At 32.2% G+C, this 21,599-nt stretch overlaps 1 protein-coding gene across 3 annotated transcripts in view; it reads right to left on the reverse strand.

Moving 5' to 3' along the window:
* Window positions 1-21,599, reverse strand: part of ASCC3 (activating signal cointegrator 1 complex subunit 3) — a 409,213-nt gene that overhangs the window by 99,360 nt on the left and 288,254 nt on the right. For all 3 annotated transcript variants that reach the window (XM_081294719.1, XM_081294720.1, XM_081294718.1), the window contains exons 31-33: window positions 1,734-1,871; window positions 1,527-1,647; window positions 264-396 (exon numbers count right to left, since the gene is read on the reverse strand). In XM_081294719.1, coding sequence (XP_081150845.1) covers window positions 264-396; window positions 1,527-1,647; window positions 1,734-1,871 — 392 coding nt within the window. The remainder of the gene's footprint in view (window positions 1-263; window positions 397-1,526; window positions 1,648-1,733; window positions 1,872-21,599) is intronic.

A 21,599-nucleotide genomic window follows, 5' to 3' on the forward strand; every position in this document is an offset into this window, starting at 1 on the left:
TGGTGCTGGGGATTGAACCTAGAGCCTTGTGAATGTTAGGCAAGCACTCTACCAACTGAGCCATTCCCCAGCTCCTTAAAATGTTATTTTTAAAAAATAAAAATTATCATTAAGTATTATTGGGATAATTATAATGTTTCACAGTGAGTAATTCTTTTATACTACAAGTTTTACTCATTTTTAAGTAGTAAAATGTAACCAGAAAAACACTAAAACTTGCTACAAAATAAATCCCATTTAAATTAATTTAAAGCAAAATTTACCTTGATTCTACCGGGAAAGGTTCATACAGAAATTTTTTGTAAAAGTCTTTTTTAATATCATGAACCAGAATTACAGCTTTGCCTTGGTCATCAAACTGAGGGCGCCCAGCCCTTCCCATCATCTGGAGCACATCTGTAAAACAAGAGATATTATACAAAGTGGCACATGGTAGAAGGTATGAATTAATGATGAGGGCATGCTTCTACAACAAAATAACAAAGGAAACAATATTTTAAGAGCACATATTCTATTTGTGATGGCTATTATTAAGTTTGCTAAGTTAATATAATTTACTCAGAAAAGTTAGGACAAATTAGAAAGTTACCATGTTGTAATATTGAATTCCTCAAAAGGTATTTGGCACTATTAAAAGATGATAGTCTCCTTTAGTTAAATGATTAAAGACGTTGGGTAAGAAATGTTACTATTTTAATTAAACAGAAAATCAAAAACTTATATAGAAAAATCTCTTCAGTGAAGCCCTTTCATTATTTTCCACAATGAATAATGTATTTATTTAGGTCTTGTCTTTTTCCTGTCCGTGGGATAAAAATTATTTTATACTGCAGGAATCTGACATAAACAATGGCTTAAAAATGATAGAGTTTTACATGTATTCATTGAGTAGAAATGTATATTGAATATATATCCCTCTTCAAAACCAACTGAAAATGACTTTATTAAAATTTAAAATATCTTCATAGACTGCTCATGCATTCATTGTAGCAATAAGTGCTTTGGTTCTGGAAGTCCCATGGAAGTTATCATTTTTGGTGAAATGCATTTAACATTAAACACTAAATGCTTAATCAAAAAATTTTTTATCACTAATAATTTCTCATAGTACTTTATGAATTTGGAAGCATCAGTTATATTTTTAGTGCTTATTAACAAATTGGGTAAGTTAAAGTAAATAAAACAGCTCAGTGTTTTGCATTCTATTATTATTACAAATTTGCTTACTGTATGTTTAAATGTGACCAATTCTCAATAAAATCAATTAATAATCCCAGCTATTTGAGAAGTTGAGGCAAGAGGGTCACAAGTTTGAGGCCAGGATGGGCAACTGAGTGATATCTTGTTGTAAAATAAAACAAAAAGGAATGGGGTATTTCTCAGTGATAAAGCACTTGTCTAGCATGCTTGAGTCCATTTAAATTGTGAAGGCTAAAACAGGAGGTTCAAATATTAACTCATGAAAATTTAAGTTGTTAAGGCTAAACAGGAAACTTAATGTATCTCTGTAAATTAAAAAAAATTACCTGTAATGGGAAAATCTACATAACGTCTTGTTTTTCCATCATAATATTCTGTTCCTTTAATAATTACTAAATGAGCTGGAAAGTTTACACCCCAGGCTAACGTGCTTGTAGCAATAAGAACCTAAAAATAAAAGATGATATTATATCTAAGTAACAAATAACTATTAGGTTACTTTTAAATATGTACTCATTGAAGAAAAAAAGTACCTGAACTTTACAGTTCACAAATAGTTCCTCTACTGTTTTTCGGTCCCTTTCATGGAGGCCAGCATGATGCATTCCTATTCCAAAAGCAAGTGTCAACTTCAGGTTGGAATCTCGTACTGTTCCAATGATGTTTTCCATCTACAAATGAAAATAAAATAACAAGATGTAGGTGTATTAACTTAAAATTTTTCATTTTAAGAATTGATTTTTTTATGACATTGTATGGGCATAAAATGAAGATTCTGTTTACAGCTTTGATTAAAGTTCATTAAAAAGAAGAGTTGGTAAGAATATATGTTCTAAATTAAATGCAGATAATGTTATCTTATTTTTTGTGAAACAAGGAAAAAAATCTGTAGACAAATGGGATTATCCTCTTAATGATTAAAAACTATTACAAACGATATGATATTGCCTATAATATTTGTGTCTCCGTTCATCTCTTGTTATATAAAAGTCCTAGTCCTCCTTTTGGCTTAGTGTCAGAAATTTAGACAATATATATAAAAATGACAAAAGAATCAGTCATATCCCCCTAGATGTACATAAATTTTTCCAACTTTCATTTTCTTAGTAAACTTTGTGAGCTTGAAGAAGTCACATGACCTGTCTGAGCCTTAGTATCTTTATCTGTACATTAGAAATAATAATAGCAGTCTTACATATGTATTTAATTTTCGTCAAGGCTGTGTAATAACAGATCCTCTTAGCCCAATATAAATATTCTGTAATAGGTATGAATATGAATATGTTTTTAAGGACATTCATGGCTATTCAAAATTGATTTTATACAGAAGCATATAAACGTATCTCCATGTTACTTTACTCTTAAAAACTCTGAATATCAGTAGATATTAAACTGGGATATTTTTGCTTACTCTGTATTTGTTTGATCAATAATGTAGTTAAACACTTTTCATATTCACAGATTTTTTCTTTTGTAAATGACTTTTTCATATTAAGTGGATATAATAGCTTATTTCTTATTACTTGTGATAGTGTACGTGCATTCTGTCTCCATTATATAAATATCTTTATCAAGCTCTTTCCATACTTCATTTTACTTACATGTATTTTTAACTTTATGGACATGAAGTTTTAAATTATTCCCTTATATCTTATTGCTTAGAAAAGTTTCCTCAAAAACATACAATAATATTCATCTGTTAGTTGTTCAAATTGTTATAGTTTAATTTTTAAGTTTAAATAATTACTTGTAACTTCTTTTTATATAGAAATTATAGTGAAAAACCAGTTTATTTTTCCTAATAATTAATCAATTATACTAGAAACATTGGTTATATAATTCCTTATCTATTATAAATAGTAACTTTAGTATATTGAAATTTTTTTCATATTCTACTTTTTTTTATATTTTCAGACAGTTTTTATTTCCAGCCTCAATTTAGCTCACTAAATTGTAATATGTCTAAATGGTTTTTGAAACTCATATTCTATAAATACCTTTGAATATTCTATCACTTTTCATTCTACATGGAAAATACTCAATGCAAATACAAGTTGAATGACTGGCAACAAGATGCTAATCATCATCATCTTCTTTTGCTTCTTCTTATTATTTTATAAAACTTATTCCTTGTAAAGAACTAAGTAGATTTGTTTAATGACAGATCTCAACTTGTCCTTAAAGCAGAGAATGACCTAAGGTGCAACACAGGAAGTTCTTTCTGGGCAACTCCATGAGGGGAGTAATGCAGAGAACAAGTAATCTGAAAAAATATGAGAATTTAAAAGAAGGAGAAATTTCAGTTATTTCTACAGATTTATCATCACATCGCAACAGTATTCAATAGTAAAGAAGAACGTGAAAATAAGTGCATGGATAGTTTTTATACACCTGAAATAGAAGTATGAAAAACTAACATTCAGATCTCATTTCTATTTTCTCTTCTATTGACCTCCTCCTCTCATTTAATTTTCTGGCTATGCATAAATCATTAAGTAGTTCAAAATCTTCAATTAGAAAAACTTCAATTGGCTATTTCATTTTGGTAAAAATGCATAAGATCAAATTGCCATATAGAAATTATAGTGAAAAACCAGGCATTTCTTCCTAATGATTAATCAATTATACTAGAAACATTGGCTATATAGTTCATTACTTCAACTGTTTTTGTCCTTATTTTATTTTCAATAATCAAAAAGAAACTTAAAAAGCATGTTTATGTATAAACAAGCTGTTTTACACCAATAATCCATAAAATAGGAAGGTTAGCTTAATAATGAGTATATAAAAAGTACTGCACCAACTAAGTGAGATTTTAATGACATCTACATCAGAAATGTTATGTTACTTATCAACTTTAACTGAGTTAAATGCAGTATCAGCAGTTTATTATTTCATAATACACTGTGGTCACCTGATATTTCCACATTATTTACTTTATGAACCTCTAAACAGGAATATGGAGATATATTAACATAAATAAACTTTACTTTAAAATTAGCATATGTAAGCTGTCTGCAAGTGTATACTATAAAGAAAGGTGCTTGCCTTATAAATTATGTTAGCCATTCTCAAGAAAGTGCTTATTACCTATTTTCTTTTTGTTCAATAGGTCATTGCATAAAGTATCTTCAATTTACACTATCAGGAATTATTCACTGATGTTCTTGCTCTAAAAATTACTTCCATGGATTTTTTTTCAGCTTTATAACTCAAGTAGCTACATATAACTTGTGTATTTAATAGTGCCCCATGGCAATGCCAATCATACCTAAAAGATAATGTATCATTTTTCAAAGAAAAGTGAAAGGATCCTATGGCAGGAGGTCTAGAGAGGCATTATAACATCCTGTCTTTGCATCAGGGAAGGCTAGCTATTTCTCATTCTTTCCACACCCACTCTCACATAAATCAATACAGTAAAAAGAAATATTTGTCTATTTGAATGGCAAAGACTTAAAATGCTCATGAGGACAATCACAAAAAAACACTTCATTTATTATTAGATGGTTTCTGTGGATAAATAATGAATTATTGGCATAAAAATACAAAACTTATTGTTGTTACTCAATTATTAAGCATAAAATGAGTAAGACAGCCTACATAAATGTGAAAATATAATTTCTTGGATCAAATCACACATTTTCCTGTACTTAAAACTATTTCTGTAGTTCAAACTAAATTTCTTCTTGATCAAAACATCATAATACAACCAAAAATTTTTAGGAAAATTTCAGACAATGAAAGCTTAAAATATGATAATAGATGTCATTTATGAGCACTTACAATGTGTCTGGCATTGTGTTTATCTCTTTACAAAGATTATCTCATTTAATCCTTTATATAAGGCAATATAGTTCTAACATAACATCTAATTAATTTGTACAACTCTGTATGATTCACATTAAAAGTCTCAGTGATTTTGAATATTAATACAATAGCCTTTCTCAATCCTGATTGAATAACAAAATTAAGACCTATAGTGGGCTGGGGATGTGGCTCAAGCAGTACCACGCTCGCCTGGCATGCGCGGGGTGCTGAGTTTGATCCTTAGCACTACATAAAAATAAAAAAAAAAAAAAAGATGTGTCCACCAAAAACTGAAAAACAAATATTTAAAAAAAAGGCCTATAAAAATATTTGGGTTACCATCTCAACTTTTCCAAGAATAGCTAGTACCATACTAGATGGGTAGGAGACAAGTTTATTTATTACAAAAAATGGATGCCTGAGGGCATTAAGGGTTAATTCTTGTTAAGACGGGCTGTACAGAATTAATAAGGATCATAATAAAAAAACTTCAATAGAGAACTTTTTATTCATTAATTTCTGTTAAACAAATATTTATTATAATGTATAGGTATTTTCATAATAAACAGCCTTTGCAATATGTCTATCCACCTAATAGTTAAATAAAAATTTACTCAAAATTATACATTAAAAAAAAACATCTATGTTGCTCAAAGTAGTGGTCTTTCTTTTTTTTAGGGCAACAGGGGAATAGGCACATATGTAAACTGTTGAACCACTTACTTTAACTTAATAGAATTTTTTTTAATATTTTAAATTTATTATACTCAAAAAACTTTTATAGAAAGATAGGATTCCATTTAAGTAGACACATTACTCTGTGCCTGAAATACATTCCAGTCAGAATATAATTCAGTGAGCCGATGACAACGCTGGCTCCAAAAGAAAGGAGGCGACCAGATTGGACAAGAATGAGCTAACAGATTGTGGAGCCCAATTCTGTTCTTTTGAGTGTGATATATTGTTTCAAGATGCTAAAAACCCATACTTTCTCAAAGCATATCTGTTATGCTGGTTTTCCCATTTTCACAGAATCCTCATTATCAGAACTCTGTACTCTTTTCAAAGCATGTCAGACGCAGACCATATGCCACTGAAAAATGTTTATCAATTGTTTTAAATATGTCGCATCTGGTACAGATGTTAAATTAAAACATTTCCTTGTAATTATTAATTTCTGATAATATACTTCTGCATGATAAACCCCATAGACAGAAGCGAGAAATAACAATGAAAGATACACAAGACCATTCTATTGATCTACTAATAGAAAAGAATTAAATACAATAAATTAAAAATAAGTTTCCAAACATTACCAATACTCCAAAATTATTTTCCTTTTTTGCACCTTCTCAAACTCAAAGACAGCCACATTTCAAAATAGTTTACTATACTGTTAGTATATGAGCATATTTACATGTAATTAAATATAATAAATTTGGCTGGAGATGTAGCACGGTGGACAGCACTTGTGAGGCACTAGGTTTGATCCTTATCATCACATAAAAATAACATAAATAAAATAAAGGTATTACATTTATCTACAATTTAAAAATATTAAAAATGTAAAGATGATTTGAAAAGGAATATTGCAGTTGATTTTCTAAAGTAGCATCATCATAAAATACTTTATTAACATAAATTTAATCTGTGAAAGATCACAAGCAAAATGATAAATGGAAGATCAATCTCATCAAATATTTTTCAGCCAAAGTAACCTGTTTATAAGGTATTATTATTATCTCTGTACCATCAGTAATATTATATTTTTTCTTCTTTTTTTCTCTTGACATATCATATTTCATAACCCACTTCAATCTAATGTATGAAATATGATATGTCAGTAATATTATAAATATGCCTTATCTGAGTATCCCTTATCTGAAATGCTTAGGACCAGAAGTATTTCCATTTCAGGAGTTTTTGGAATTTGGGATATTTCCATAGACTTTACCAGTTGAGCATTCCTAACTCAAACCTCTTAAAATCGAATACTTTTTTGAGTGCTGTTACAACCTGGAACAGTTAGCATATATTGAACACTTACTATATTTCAGTATCTTAAATCTTTCAATACCATAATCCTCACCACATTCCTATGAGGATGGGGTTATTATTATTTATAGATGAAGATATAAGGCTCAGAGCTTAAGCAGCCTATCAATGTCACATTACTTATAATGGACAGTAAGTATTGAACCCAGGAAACCTAGCTCCAGTCTATGCTTTCAACTAGAATGTCACTCCCAAATCACTGCACAAATGAGAGAATCTTCAAATAGCTACTTAAAGAAATGATATTATTTACCAGGCTCAAGGCTAGACCCATTATTTTAGACCATAAGCAGAAAACAGGTAAGATTTGAGTTAATGAGGAATGTATTAGACACACACACAAGTTGGGAATTCTATGTAGATAAATTTATTTATTTATTTTCAAATTTATTTATTTGCTGTTGTTAGAATATTTCCACCCCTATACCTAAAAATAAAGTTATGAAAATTGGCCTTTTTTCTCTAAGAAAAAAATATTACATCTTCTAATTTCTTTACAATTTTTTAAAATAACAGATTTTATTTTTTAGAACAGCTTTAGGTTTATGTAAAATTTTAGCAGAAATCACTGAGTTCCCATCTATCCCTTCCCCAAGACAGTTTACTTGACAGTAATTATATTAAGTAGTGTAGTGCATTTGTTACTATTGCTAAGACAACACAGATACAGAATTAACTAAACTCCATAGTTTATATTAGGATTCACTCTTTTTTTTAAACTTGTTTCTTTAATTCTAAAGTTAATTAGGTCAACCCAACTCATTTGGTGCAATCATGTTATCACTGGTAATGCTGTTGGATTCCTCTGACACAGTTTACATTCTTTTTTTTTCTTTTAATAGCTGAGAATAGTATTATCCATGACAGTAGAATCTATTTTGAGATATTCATACAAACATGGAGTATTATCTTATTCTAATTGGGATCCTAGTCTGTGGCTGTACATGATGTTGAGATTCACTGTGGTGTATTAATATATGTACATAGAAAAGTCATGTCAGATTAATTCCATTTTCCTTCCTATTCGTGTTCCCTCTCCCTTCCCTTCATTCCTCTTTGTCTAACTCACTGAACTTCTAATTCTCCCTCCACCCCTGTTATAGGTGAGCATTCACATACCAGAACATCTGACATTTGTTTTTTGGGGGCTGTCTTATTTCACTTAGAACGAAATCTCCAGATCCACTCACTTACTAGTGAATGCCATGAAATCATTCTTTATGTCTGAGTAATACTCCATTATGTATATAAACCACATTTTCTTTGGCAGAGTTCTTGTTGGTTACTGTTATTTGACATTTTAGCTATTGATTTTTTCCTTCTTTTCCCCTTCCTCCCTTTCTCTATCACTCCTTTCTCTTACTGCCCCTATCCCCCCACCCCCAATCTCCTTCCCCACCCCCCCTTCTGAGATGGGGTCTTGCTAAATTGCTGAGGCTAGCCTCAAATTCAAAGTTTTCCTGTCCCAGACTCTTCAATAGCTGGGATTTATAGGTATGCTCCACCATGTTAAGCTTGATTTTTCTTTATTGCACTTTAATACCCATCAATTTCTACGTACTGCACCTTGCCTTTCTATTTTCTCTAGTCTGGATGTTGCCAGTATCCCAGTTACTGCATGGCAAAATAAGGAACACAGGCTCTGAGTTAGCTATAATTGTTTTGAGTTCCCAAGTGCCATTTGCTTTGTGTTCTTCAGGAAAAATCATCCTATCTTTCTGTTTTAGTTTCTGTATCCGCAAAACTGGGATAACAAGAATGTATCCTCCCTTAACCAGTCTCCAAAAGTGCAAAAAATAAAATCAAGAATTAATAAAGGGGATGGATTCGAACTAAAAAGCTTCTTCTCAGCAAAGGAAACTATCAATAATATGAAGATATAACCCACAAAGTGGAAGAACATCTTTACTACATGCACATCAGAACACGAATTTCCAGGATATATAAAGAACTCAAAAAACTTCATATCAAAACAAAACAAAACAAAACAAAACAAAACAAATAACCCAATTAAGGAACTGAAAAGACACTTCTGAGAAGATATACAATCAATCAACAAATATATGAAAAAAAGTTCAGGTTCTCTAGTAATTACAGAAATGTAAATTAAAACTATTCTAAGATTTCATTTCACTTCAGTCAGAATGGCAATTATCAAGAATACAAGCAGTAGTAAGTGTTGTTGAGGATGTGGGGATACATCGCTGGTGGCACTGCAAATTGGTGCAACCACTCTGGAAAGCAGTATGGAGATTCCTTAGAAAAACTGGAATGGAATTGTCATTTGACCCAGCTATCCCACTCCTTGGTCTTTACCCAAAGGACTTAAATCAGCATACATCAATGTTTATAGCAGCTCAATTCACAATAGCTAAACTGTGGAAACAAGCTAGATGCCCTTCAATAGATGAATAGATAAAGAAACGGTGGCATATATATGCAATGGAATATTACTCAGCATTAAAAGATAATAAATTTATGGCATTTGCAGGTAAATGGGTGGAGTTGGAGAGTATCTTGCTAAGAAAAATAAGCCAATCCCCCAAAATGAAAAGCTGATAAGTAGATGCTGATCCATAATGGTGAGGGGCATGGGAAAAATGCAGAAATTTTGACTGAGCAAAGTAGGGGAAAGAAAGGGGGGATGGGGGCAGGAAAGATAGTAGAATGAGATAGACATAATTACCCTAGGTACATGTATGACTACAAATATGGTGTGATTCAGCATCATGTAAAACTAGAGAAATGAAAAGTTGTGTTCCATTTGGGTACAATGAAACAAAATGCAATATGCTGTCATATATAACTAAATAGAAGAAAGAAAGAAAGAAAGGAAGGAAGGAAGGAAGGAAGGGAGGGAGGGAGGGAGAGAGAAAGGAAGGAAGGAAGGAAGGAAGGATGGATCTTCCCAAATTCATGATTAAATATGATAATACAAATCTTTAACAAATAGTATTCTATAAATATATCAATTATCACTAAACATAATAAGGGTTTGGCCTCTTTCTTCAAAAGGACATACATGAAAACAACCAAGGAAAAATAAAATAAAATAGCTATTCACCTTGGAGCTTAAGTGTCTTAAATAGATGTTTTCAATTACACAAAAATTCCATAAGGCCAACTGAATTCAAATGTCCAACGCTCAGCAAATCTATAGATAATGTCAGTTTGACACTTAATATTTTAGCCTAATAGTTTCTTAAAAACTCTCCTCAGCTATTATAGGTCCAAGGTCTGACAAAAGAGAAAAGCACTTATCAAAATTTTATTTGATAAAAAACACGTTGTTTGAGTTGAAAATGATGTGATTACCATGAATTAAACTCAACTCCACTTCTGATTTTCAACAGCCTGGTACTAAATTCTTACATATAAGAAGATGCCAATATTTGTCTGTATGCTAAATGAAAAGGCAAATAAATTAAGAAAAACTATAGCCTAATGTTATTAGTAGAAATCCTAACAAATCTGAACTTCTGATGACTTTGAGTAAAGGTAGACAACTTTAACCTATTAAGACTTTGTTTGTTATGAGGTTGGATAAATTATGTTTATCTTAAAATAATAAACTTTTTAAACATTTCAAAACACCCATCCTTCAGTATTGAGCATGTGAAAATATTCTCAATTTTACTTTTCATGAAATTGTTCTTCCTATTCACCTGTAACCAATATAGTTTTTTATAAATATACTTTGAAGAAATATGTAAAATTATAACTGGCAAATTTCTTTAATTATGTCCTGTATAATTCAGATAGTTTCCTGTCTAAATTAGTAAGAATCAACTATATTGTTGCTCCAAAAAAACTCATGTCCTATAACTCCTGTTTTCACATTACCTCCATCTAGATTCCTTACCCAGCTTACTCAAGTCAGAAAGCTATTTCCTGCTTCTGATGCCCACCCCTCTTTCTGCTGTAGACTTTGAAGTACCACCTTAATCTTTCATTTTAGGGTCTTTAGGAAAACAAGGTGGTGCAAAACTCTAATTTATTTCCTCTTGTAAGATAAAATGAATAGCCACTTCTTGTTTTAGCTATCCAGACTTTTTTAAAACTATGCAGGCAGAAAGGGGCATCCCTGCTGCTAACTGAGAACATACAGAAGTTGAGGGGAAGAAGGTGAGCAAGACTCATGAACAAAGTCTAACCTTCAGCTGGCATTCTGCTTTCTCTTTCCAGATATTTAGTCTCTTCTAAGGTATGAGAAATGAAAAAAGAGCAATATTCTGAGATTTCAACCAGTAAACTCACTCAGAAGAAGGTCTTTGCTCTCTTAGTCCTGAATGGAACTTATCCAGAATCTAGCACAATCACCTGCATATGGAAAAAAACTGGAGAATACCATGTGAGAGCTGAAAGACCATACTAGCTGGGTATTAAATTATGTTAGGTAAATTACATATTAGGTTGCCAGAAGAGTTGTGTACTTGCTTCTATTTCTTTTCCTTCTCCTCATTTATATCTCAATTCATTCCAAGTTGGCGTCTGTTCACAACACTCACTGACTCTGCTAGCCAAGTACATGCAGGACCTCAAAGTATTAAATCCCAAGTATGTTTCTCAGCTCTCATCCCACGAAACTACCATTACAATTTGATGTGGCAAAGTAGTCCTTCATGGAACTCTTCTTCTGTGTTGTACCACACTGGAATCACGCTCCCAGATCCTACTGCCAGCTCTTCATTTTCTACCTTTGATTAAAATGAGAATCCCCTTGAGACCTCCAATTACTCCACACTCACTGCCAGAGTTTCTCATATGCCCACTTGGATTTAAAGATTGCCTCTATGCTGACGCTTCCAAATTCCCACGTTTATCTAACATCCTCTGTGTTTTTGACAGAATTCTTATGTCTAATTGCCTCGAAGTTTCCACTTGAAAGTCCTAGGTATACAAATTAACATGTTCAAAATACAATTTTTTGTAAAGCTCAAATCTGTCTTCCTGCTCCCACAACATTCACACTCACCCTTCCCCTTTTCAAAAAATAGCATCATGATTTACCTAAATATTTGAGTTAATAACGAGGAGTTATCCTTCTTTTTAAATTGGTTCTTTTTAGTTATATGACAGTAGAATTTGTTTTGATATAATCCTACAAGCAAGGAATATATCTTATTCTAACCAGAAACTGAGTCTTGTAGATGTACATGATGGTGGAATTCATCATGGTATATTCAGATATGTACACAGAAAAGTTATGTCAGGTTCATTCACTGTTTTTTTTTTTTTGTTTTCCTATTCCCTCCTTTCCCTTCATTCCCCCTTATCTAATCTACTTAATACCTACTCTACCCCTCTCCTCCTTTACTGTGGGTTAGCTTCCACATATCAGTGAAAATATCCAACATCTGGCTTTTACTTACTGGCAAATGTCATAAAGTCATTCTTCTTAATGGCTGAGTAATACCCCAATGTATATACATAACACATTTTCTTTATCCATTCATCTGTTGAAGGGCATCTAGGGTGGCTCCATAGCTTAGATATTGTGAATTGTGCTTCTATAAACATTGAAGTGGCTGTGTCACTGTAGCATACTGATTTTAAATCCTTACGCTATATACTGAGGACTGATCAAATGGTGGGTCCATTCCTAGTTTTTAAAGAAATCTCCATATTGCTTTTCAGAGTAGTTGCACCAATTTGCAGTCCCACCAACAAAGTATAAGTGTACCCTTTTCCCCACACCCTTACCAACATTTATTGTACTTGTATTCTTGATAATGGCCATTTTGACAAGAGTGCGATGAAGTATCAGTGTAGTTTTAACTTGTATTTCTCCAACTGCTAGAGAGGTTCAATTTTTTTCATTTTTTTTTTACCATTTGCATTTCTTCTGTGAAGTGCCCATTAGGTTTCTTTGCCCATTTATTGATTGGGTTAATTGGATTTTTTTTTTTTTGGTGTTAAGTTTTTTGAGTTCTTTGTATGTCTTGGACATTAATACTCGATCCAAGGTGCAGGTAGCAAAGATTTTCTCCATTCTGTAGGATCTCTCTTTACATTTTTGATTGTTTCCTTTGCTGTGAAGAAGCTTTTTAGTTTGATACCATTGCATCTACTGATTCTTGATTTTACTTGTGCTTTAGGAGTCATTGAGGAAGTTGGTTCCTTAGCTGACATGATAGAGAGTTGGACCTCCTTTTTCTGTAGTAAGTACAGCACCTCTGGTCTAATGCCCAAGTCCTTGGTCTACTCTTTGCTTTGTGCAGGTTAAGATAGGGGTTAAATTTCATTCTATTGCATATGGATTTATGCTTTTCCCAGCACCATTTGTTGAAGAGGTTCTCTTTTCTCCAATGTGTGATTTTTGTGTCTTTCTTTGAAGTAACTGTATTTTTGTGAGTTCGCTGTGTCTTTTATTATGTTCCATTAGTCTTCTTGCCTGTTTTGGTGCAAATATGATGCTGTTTTTGTTACTATAGGACTGCAGTATAATTTAAGATCTGTTATTGTGATGCCTACTCCTTTGCTTTTCTCCCTAAGGATTGTTTTGGCTATTCTGGGCCTTTTATTTTTCCAGATGAATTTAGGGACTGCTTTTTCTATTTCTATGAAGATCATCATTTGAACTTTAATAGGAATTGCATTAAATCTGTAGAGTGCTTTTGGTAGTATGGCCATTTTGACATAAATTCTTCCTAACCCAAAACATAGGAGATCTTTCTATCTTCTAAGGTCTTCTATTTCTTTCTTTAGTGTTCTGTAGTTTTCATTGCAGAGGTCTTTCACCTCTTTTTATAGATTTGATTCCCTAGAATTTTTAATGTTTTTGAGGCTATTATGAATAGGATAGTTTTTCTAATTTCACTTTCGGCTGATTTATTGTTGGAGTATAGAAACACAATTCATTTCTGGGTATTAATTTTGTATCTTGCTACTTTGAATTGACTTATAAGTTCTAGAAGTTTTCTGGTAGAGTTTTTGGGTCTCTTAAATATAGAATCACGTCATCAGCAGAGATAGTTTGAGCTCTTCTATTCCAATTTGTATCTCTTTTCTTTTGCCTAATTGCTCTGGCTAGAGTTTCCAGATCAATGTTAAATTGAAGTGGTCAAAGTAGCATCCCTGTCTTGTTCCAGTGTTTAGAGGGAATGCTTTTAGTTTTCTCTGTTTAGAATGATGTTGGCCTTGGGTTTTTCATATATAGTTTTTACAATGGTTAGGTATATTCCTTTTATCTCTATTTTATTTTTCTAGTGTTTTAAACATGAATGGATGCTGTATTTTGTCAAATGCCTTATCTGCCTCTATTGAGAAAAATCATGTGATGAATTTCATTTATTGATTTGTATATGTTGAACCAACCTTGCATACTGGTGATGAGTCACACTTGATCATGGTGTTTTTTATGAAATATGCCAATCTTTTATTAAGAATTTTTCCATCTATGTTCATTAAGGATATTGGTCTGAAGTCCCCTCCCCTGACCCCTGAATGTGTTTTTGTCTGCTTTTGGTTTCAAGATTCTACTAGCTTCATAGAGTCATTCTTGATTCCTTTCTTTTACTCAGCTTTCATTTCTCATTTATCAGAATATCCTATTTTCACTGCCACAAACCTAGGGGGACCCTAAGCCACCAAAATAATTAATTCTACATACAATTCTATTTCAATCCATTTTTCACTAAGTATCAAAAGTGATCTTAAAATGTAAATTAGGGTATGCAATTTGCCTAGTTTAAAATCTTTTACTGCCCTGGAATACTCCTCCCTCAGTTTGGTTTGCTTCTTTCAGTTTTATATTCAGATCACCTCTTCATTATTTTGTAACATTTCACTACTGCTGGGCTCTCCCTACTCCCTTTACTTTGTTTAGTATTTTTTTCCATAAGAATCATCATAGTTTCACATATTTGCTTATTATCTATCATTTCCACCAGAATGTTAATTCCATAAGGGAGGAACTTTACCAGGCACACAGAAGGAGCTCAATGAATGTCATTTGAAGAAATCAACAAATGACTGTTTTTCTATATTACTTGGAATAAAATTCAAACTGTTTAACTAAGGGTCTGTGGCCTTGTACAAAATGGACTTTGCCCACCTCAACTGTGCTACAATCCTCCTAATTTATTCTGCAATAGCCAAACAGATCTCTCAGATACTTTAACATAGTGTTTGCTTATCCTGAAAGCTATTATCTCCTTTCTTGGAATAGCTTGCTTAATCTCTTCCTTCAGTTCTGAGCTTTAATGACATCTCTTTAGAGAACCTTCCCTATCCATTCTATTTATGGTAATCAACCATTCTCTTATTCTATTTAATTTCTTATTGGTTTCTTTCATAGCAATTTTCACAAGTTGCTATTTTTTTATTTGAGTAACACATACATATACATGAGTTGAAGATATTTAATAAATACATGTTAATACAAATTCTGGTAAGGCTGGCTACTGATTTGAATTATAGAATTGTTATTTATTGTTCATTTTTTAGAGTATATATAAAACAAACATAAAAGTACATATCAGTGGGGTTCCATGTAATGTTCAATACCTGTAAACATTGCATAATGTTTATTCAGGTTAAATGTATTTTTCTCCTCAAATATTTATTATTTCTTTGTGGTAAAAACTTTCAAATCCATTCTTCTTGCTTTTTGAAACATACAACACATGATTGTTTTCCATAGTTGCCATACTGTGGAACAAATACTATCCTAGAACTTTTGACCAACTTTTACCCAACTTTCCTGCACCAATGTTCCTGGACACAATTCTACTCTCAACTTCTCTGAGATTAACCTTTTCTGATTCCACATTAGTGAGGTCATGTGCTACTTGCCTTTCTGTGACTGACTTAATGATCTTTATTTCCATCCATGTTGTCACATAGAATAGCTTTTCATTATTTTTATAGCTGGGTAGTATTCTATTGTGTATATGTCATCTTTATCCATTCATCAGTTGATTGATACTTATATTGTTTCCATTTCCTGGCTACTGTGAATAGTGCTGCAATTAACATGGAAGTGTGGGTGGCTTTTCAAGATACTTACTTCATTTCCTCTATATCCATAGTAGGGTTGATGAATAATATGATAGTTCTATTTTTAATCCTTTGAGGAACCTTCATACTGTTTTCCATAACTGCTGTATAATTTACATTCCCACTAAGACTGTGTAAGGGTCCTCTTTTCTATATACCCTAAATGGTACTTGTTATCTTTAGTCTTTTTGATACTAGTCGTTCTTACTGGGGATAGGTAATGTCTCATTGTGGATTTGATTTGTGTTTTCCTGTTGATTTGTGATGAACATTTTTTTTTTTAAATGTAACTGTTGGCCATCTGTATGACTTCTTTAGAGAAATGCCTACCTTCTATTACTCATTTTTTAAACTTGGTTATTATTGCCCACCTCAACTGTGCTATTGCAATTTGGACTTCCTTATATATACCTGGATATCAACCCCTTGTCAGATACATACATTGCATATTTATAGCATTCTGCAGGATTGTCTCTTACAGTGTTGAGTGTTTCTTTTGCTATGCAGAGCCTTTTAGTTTTATGTAACCCTATTTTCCATTTTTGCATTTGCTTTCTGTGCTTTGGGAATCTTGTTCAAAAAAAAAAATCCTTTTCTATTCCAATGTCTTGAAGCATTTCCCCTATGTTTTCATCTAGCAGTCTCACAGTTTCAGGTCTTACACTGAAGTCAACATTTATGTTCAAGTTTACTTTTGAAGTTATCTTTGTAAGTAGTTAAAAAGTAGGGGGTCTCGCTTTCTTTGGCATGTGTATATCCAGTTTTCCCATCACCATTTATTGAAAAAACTGTCCCTTCCCCTTTCTATTTTTATGTCAATACCACACTGCTTTGATTACTACAGTTTTGAAGTAACCTCATGCTTTAAAGGCAAATAGCATAATGCCTTTTGCTTCTTTTTTTTGTTCAAAATGGCTTTGGCTAATTGGATATTTTTGTGATTACATATAATTTTTATAATTGTTTTTCCTTGTTCTGTGAAGAATAATATTAGTATTTTGATAGGGATTGCATTTAATCTGTAAATTGCTTCGGGGAACATGGACAGTTCAACAATATTCTTCCAATTCATGAACACAAATGTTTTTCCATTTTTTTGTGCCTCTTTAATATTTTTAATTGATGTTTTATAATACTCGTTGTAAAGATCTTTTACCTCTTGGTTGCTGTTTTACAATTTTCATTGTAGAGATTTTTCACCTTTTTGGTTAAATTTATTCATAGATATTTTATTTTAATTTTGTAGCTATTACAAGTGGAATTGCTTCTTTGATTTCTCCTACAGACATCCGCACATAGCAACTTCACTGTTGATAATTAGCAACTACTAATTTTTTAACGTTTGTTCATATACTCCTTTATTTGTTTAACTACTAATTTTTGTATGTTGATTTTAAATTCTATAACTTTGCTGAATTAATTTATTGGTAGAGTTTCTGGAGTTTTCTATAGGTAAGATCATGTTATCTGCAAACAATGACAAAGTGACTTCTTTTTTCTATCTGGATAGCCTTTATTTCTTTCTTTTGCCTATGTGCTCTGACTAGGACAATATAGAAAAAAAAAAAGTGGTGATAGTCAGCATCTTTGCCCTGTTCTAGATCTTAGAGAAAAAGTTTGCAGCTTTTCTACTGATATGGTGTATTACATTTATTGATTAGTGAATATTGAACTATTCTTTTGCCCTGAGATGAACTCAAGTTTATCATGATGAATAATCTTTTTAATGTGCTGTTGGATTCAGTCTGCTCATATTTGATTCGGGATTTTTACATCTACCTTCATCAAAGATGTTGGTCTGCAGTTTTCTTTTCTTGTGGTACCCTCATCTGATTTTGATGTTGGGTAATGTTTGCCTTGTAGAATGTATTTTGACGAAATCCTTCCTCTTCTATGTTTTGGGTGAATGACTAGAGTTGAGTTGGTATTTGCTTAGTAGAATTTGGCAGTGAAGCTACATATCTGATCCTGGGCTTTTCTTTGATGGAAGACTTCTTACAACTGTTCAATCTTATTACTTGTAAATGGTCTGTTCGGGTTTTCTATTTCTTCATGGTATAGCTGACAAAGTATACGTTGTAAGAATTTGTTAATTTCTTCTTTTATCAATTTTGTTGGTTTGGTTTTGCATAATAATCTCCAATGATCCTTTGCATTTTTATTGTTTCAGTTGTAGTATTTGCCTTTTCACCTGTTTTTATTTATTTTATTTGAGAGGATGTATTTTTATGGATAATGTGGAAAAAGAAAAAGAAGACTGTATGCCTGAATGATTTCAGGAACTTTGCAAATGAAACTACTGATTATAAACTAGATATTTCACTATTATTTTACTTCAAAGTAAAGATGATGCAAGTTGATGACTCATATTTTGCCCTGTAGTTACTGGATTACTCAGATGATAAGTAGTTTGACAAGAGTACTATTGGAAGATAAGTATTAAGAAGACAGATTAAGAAGACAGAAGTTTCAATGGATGGATAGCATTGCGTATAATGCTGTTAATTTTCAAATAGACAAAATGGAGCACCTGTGAGGATACCAGGCATCCTCTGCATGTCACAGTGTTTTATATAGTGGCTCATATACTTGGGGGCCTTGGTGAAAAAGATGACAATTATGCATGATCCAAATATAAACTTTCTTTTCCTCAGGCAGACCTAGTTACTGTTATTGATGAATATAAGCCCTGGGCCCATTAAAAAGTACCAATGGGACCAGATAGTTATTTGGTAGTAAGGAGATTATACTGGACCCCTTCTATCACTGAAGGGTCGTCTAATTATTTCTAGAAGAATATATACTTTGGATTTTATTTTTTTTCCTACCTATCATAGTTCTGCCAACATCCTCAAAAGGTAGAACTACCTAATGCCTTATATATTATTATGATATCCTGTAAAATAATATTGTTTTCTTATTTATCAAGAAAAAGTAAGGCAATGGAGAGACACCATAAGATGCACTGATGTTGTTTTGCCTTTTATCACCTGAATAAGTTTAGTATGGCAGTTGGGAGACAGTACCTTGTAAAGTTGTGGATGAGGTATATGCTCTGCACTAGTAAACAATAATTCTTTTTATTTCCAAAATACCAAGTTGGTCAAGGTATTTGGATGCAGTCTGAGAAAGGGTATAAGCTACTTAAAAATGTTTGCTTCCCTTGCTTATAACTCCAGTTTTACTAGTTTGGAAGACTAATATACAAGAGATTGACAATTTGAATGGAAATAACAATTTACAGAAATAGCTACATGAGCATTTAAGGCTGCCATGCTGCCGAATGAACAAACAAAATGTAGTCTCAAAATAGTCTGGGAAATTGATTCTAATGAAATGTTGTTATACAATAAGTGGAGAGAAAATTTTAGATGGATCTCACACTGCTGTGACTACCTGAAAAATTAGTTAATTAAATAATTAAAAATTCAGGTTTTTCAAACCTATATATTAAGCATAGGTAAAAACTTAACACCTCAACTCTTAGGAATGTGCATTTAATTAGCATAGTGACTAGCTGAAGAAAATGTGTACAAGTGATAGATGATAGAGAAAGTAAATAATAAATGTTTTTGAACCTGGTTATTTGTAGAAACAAATGCACTGGCTCTACCCTTGCATATTTGGTATCTGATGAAGGCACTAATACATTTTAATTAATTTAGTTGGGCTGGGGATGTAGTTGAGTGCAAGAATACTTGCCTGGAATGTATAAGGCCCTGAGTTTGATCCCCGGCACCATAAAACAAACAAAAATCATCTTAACTAATTTTTTTCCCTTTCCTTATCCTCTGTGCATAATTTTGTAAGTTAGCCTATTAGGTAGAAAATACTAAAATGAGGTTGCAAAAGAACTTGAGGATGACAGAATATCTAGATGATAGAGGAAATAAATAATAAATGTTTTTGAACCTGGTTAGTTGTAGAAACAAATGAACATATATATGCAAGAAATACAGGCCTAAGTGATAAATGATATCAATGATAAAATTTTTGGATGTCTCCTTAAAGATAGATGAGTAGATTTAGGCTATGAAGGAGAATTACATTGTTAGTAGGAAACCTTTTCTTACATTTTTACATTGTAGGTACGGGGAAAATAGTGTATGGATAAATTTTGGCAGTGAAAGGACTATAGGGACCCTTACTCTTTGTAGACAGCCAGTATGTGAAATTTGCCTTGTACAATAGAAGCCAAAGAGAGGAAAATATTGTCTTTTCCTGATGTATACTACAAATTAAAACTCAGGCATTCAGATTTTCTGTTCTCATTTAAAGCATAAGTGTTTGATGTAAAGACCGAATACTAGTTTGAGGTTAATGGTAGAAATAGCAGCTATCAATTAAGTTGAAAATCCAAGTGACATGAAAGGATATGTGTGTGTGTGTATATATATATATAAGTATCCAGAAACTCTTAAAATTGTGGCAAGAAGGCTTCCTACTGGTAAACATAAAAGGGTATTACTTTGGGGTTTTTTTGATGCTGTATGATTTTATATCAGTGATATAACTGAAAATATCCTTCTGCTTCCTAATGCTTTATTTTGAGATACTACCCAATTGAGAAGAGAGATGAATAATTCTTTTGCCTTTGCTAAGATATAAAATACAACACACATATTATCCTGAGACATATTCTCTGTCCATGCTCTTTGGACTTGCATTTTTCTCTTTTCCAATTCGCTTAATAATTCCTCACTTAAGGTTTTTGAATTGCAAAATGACTTGGATTCTTTCTTTGCCAGACACAATGCTCCACAGGTGCCAGGATAACTAGTTCTGTGCTTAGAGGGCCTACTTTGACTGCTAATGCTATCAGTACTAGAGTCCTGTCCAGTTACTCAAGTCCTGCCATAGAACCTCAATCTAACACTGGATAAGGGGCCAGCAATGGGAAAATCCACTAAGATTCCATCCTAGAATATTGCAGAAAGTAACCTATACAAAAATTAAAAGGCAAAAGTCTATTTTAAGGTAATTATTTAGTGGTCCAAAAACTCAAACACCTGTCTTATAGCAGATTTAGGTATAATCACATTGAAGTTACATAGTAATCCATTGCACACTTTCTAAAATTTTTATTTTGATTTTAAAGGCAGTAATAAAACAAAGCCTGAGTTGCCTTATTCTTGAGGTGGACTTGGTGAAAAAAAAAGGTCTGATAATGGCATAATTCTGGCTTAATTTAGTGATAAAAATCAGCAAATAAATTCTATGGTTTCCACTTAGCCTTAGTGATAATTTTTTTGCACTGATTAAAAATATATAAAACAAATAATGATTTTTTCACAGTTCCTTGGGTCACATATTATTACAATAAAATTAAAAAATCGAAGTGTATTATAGCAGGGAAGAACACATGAGGTTCACATTTGAAGTTAATGTGAGTCACATATGTGCTAAATGCATAGTGCCTACGTACTTTGAGCAAACATCCTCAAACATGTTCAGTAGGTATGTACTTTGTACCCTGACTTCAAAGAATAGTTTCCATTTGGAACAATTTTAGGGATAAAACATAAGAGAAGTAA

The sequence above is a fragment of the Spermophilus citellus genome, assembly GCF_964194105.1.
Source record: "Spermophilus citellus genome assembly, chromosome: 5".
Taxonomy (NCBI): domain Eukaryota; kingdom Metazoa; phylum Chordata; class Mammalia; order Rodentia; family Sciuridae; genus Spermophilus; species Spermophilus citellus.